The 1816-nt window shown below is 46.7% G+C and overlaps 1 protein-coding gene across 1 annotated transcript in view; it reads left to right on the forward strand.

Annotated features, from left to right (window-relative positions):
• The window catches only part of LOC135538961 (uncharacterized), a 2978-nt gene extending 1823 nt beyond the window's left edge, over positions 1 to 1155 (forward strand). Inside the window, exons 2-5 of the mRNA XM_064964834.1 lie at positions 7 to 172; positions 332 to 519; positions 610 to 721; positions 986 to 1155. Of these exons, the coding sequence (XP_064820906.1) occupies positions 7 to 172; positions 332 to 519; positions 610 to 721; positions 986 to 1155 (636 nt within the window). The remainder of the gene's footprint in view (positions 1 to 6; positions 173 to 331; positions 520 to 609; positions 722 to 985) is intronic.
• The last annotated feature ends 661 nt before the right edge of the window (positions 1156 to 1816 follow it).

Consider the following 1816-nt stretch of genomic DNA (forward strand, 5'->3'; position numbering starts at 1 on the left):
GTGGAGGTCCAGCATGCCCTGAAGTATGCTGACATCTCTGTCGTCTTTGGCCTGGAGGAGAGCATCCAATTCAGTGGGGAGGATGCGGTGAAGGCCATCGTGAAGACTGCGGCTAAAAGATTGTCCTTGCGTTCGGACTCCAACCGGGCTCAACTGCGTGCCGCACGCTCTGGTAGTGAGGGGAGCCATCAGGTGCATGGCGGACACCATCACACAAGTCATAGATGACTATTCAGAGGACTGTAGTTCCGATGGCCATTTTGGAGCCAGGAGGAGCCGTGGTAGTGGGAGGTCACACTCCTCAAGGAGTGACGTCACCCTCACCGAGGAGCTCCTGGCTTGGAGGAAACCCTAGAAGAGGACCGAGAGGAGATGGCTGATGACAGCACTGGTTTGGAAAAGACCAGTGTAAGCTCAGCCATCTCTGAAAAGTCCCAGGTTATTAGCTACCTTTCTGAAAGCACCAAGCCCATCAGCAGCGCCCTCTCCACAGACCTCGAGGACATCACCTCCACACAGGTGAGACGGCCAAGAACTAGTAGATCGTTTAGTTATTTGGGCTGTTTAATTGTGAGGCATCAACTCATGTCTGTTTCTCTCTCTACTAAGAAGAAAGAGAAGGAAGAGGCTATGAAGAAAGAAGTGAGGAAGTCAGGAAAGAAGAAGCGAGGAAATAACAAGAACCAGAAGAAGAACAAGGTGTCTCCTCTTGGCAATGATAGTAAGTCCTCATTTCTGTCAGTCAACATGTGCATCTGTCTTCAGCACACTATTGTAATGTAAGGACGGGAGACTATGATGAAGTTATCAGGGTCTTATTCATTAGCCACTAAATGGAAGACAGCGGACTAAAACAGGGAGGAACTTTCTTGAACTTGCCAATAACAAATGCTTGTTTTTGTTTTCCGTTTCAAAATATTTTGCTACTGTATACCCTAATGAACACGACCCTGATTTCATGCCTTGTTCTCTGTCACCTGTTCAGGTACTGTGGCTGCAGATGAGCCTAAGAAAAAACAGGCTCTCCTCCCCCGGATCACAGCCGCCCTGGCAAAACTATTTTGCTTCCCCTTCAAAAAGAAAATGCAAAGAGTAACTGTGCAGAAGACGAGTTTGGGAAAACCCTGCTGCCACCTCCCCCAACCCACTTTCTAAAATAAACTCTCAAAGCCAACAGAAGAGGGAGGGAGACAACCCCCCCTACTCACAACTAATTTTATTACACCCCATTTAATTCAATAAACACAACTTGCAGCTATTTTGATCTTCTTCTTCTTGAGTTTTTTTTAAAAGACCCACCTGCATGCTATAGATTATTAAGGTCAATTTGCTGTCTACTACATTATCATTGTTATGAGTATGTTCACTGTGCCAGTCATTATAGCCAGTATAGGCTATAATAATGCCCTAACCTAATTGCAATTGACATAATAAGAGTTACATTTGAATAATTCCCTCATTTTATATATTTTTTTAGAGGGAATAAATCTCTAAAGCACTATAGAGTGCCGTCCCTTGGAGGGGTGCGTCACTTGAGTGGGTTGAGTCACTGATGTGATCTTCCTGTCTGGGTTTGCATCCCCCCTTGGGTTGTGCCGTGGCGGAGATCTTTGTGGGCTATACTCGGCCTTGTCTCAGGATGGTAAGTTGGTGGTTGAAGATATCCCTCTAGTGGTGCGGGGGCTGTGTTTTGGCAAAGTGGGTGGGGTTATATCCTTCCTGTTTGGCCCTGTCCGGGGGTATCATCGGATGGGGCCACAGTGTCTCCTGACTCATCCTGTCTCAGCCTCCAGTATTTATCCTGCTGTAGTTTGTG

Source organism: Oncorhynchus masou, unplaced genomic scaffold, assembly GCF_036934945.1.
Source record: "Oncorhynchus masou masou isolate Uvic2021 unplaced genomic scaffold, UVic_Omas_1.1 unplaced_scaffold_32___fragment_6___debris, whole genome shotgun sequence".
NCBI lineage: Eukaryota > Metazoa > Chordata > Actinopteri > Salmoniformes > Salmonidae > Oncorhynchus > Oncorhynchus masou.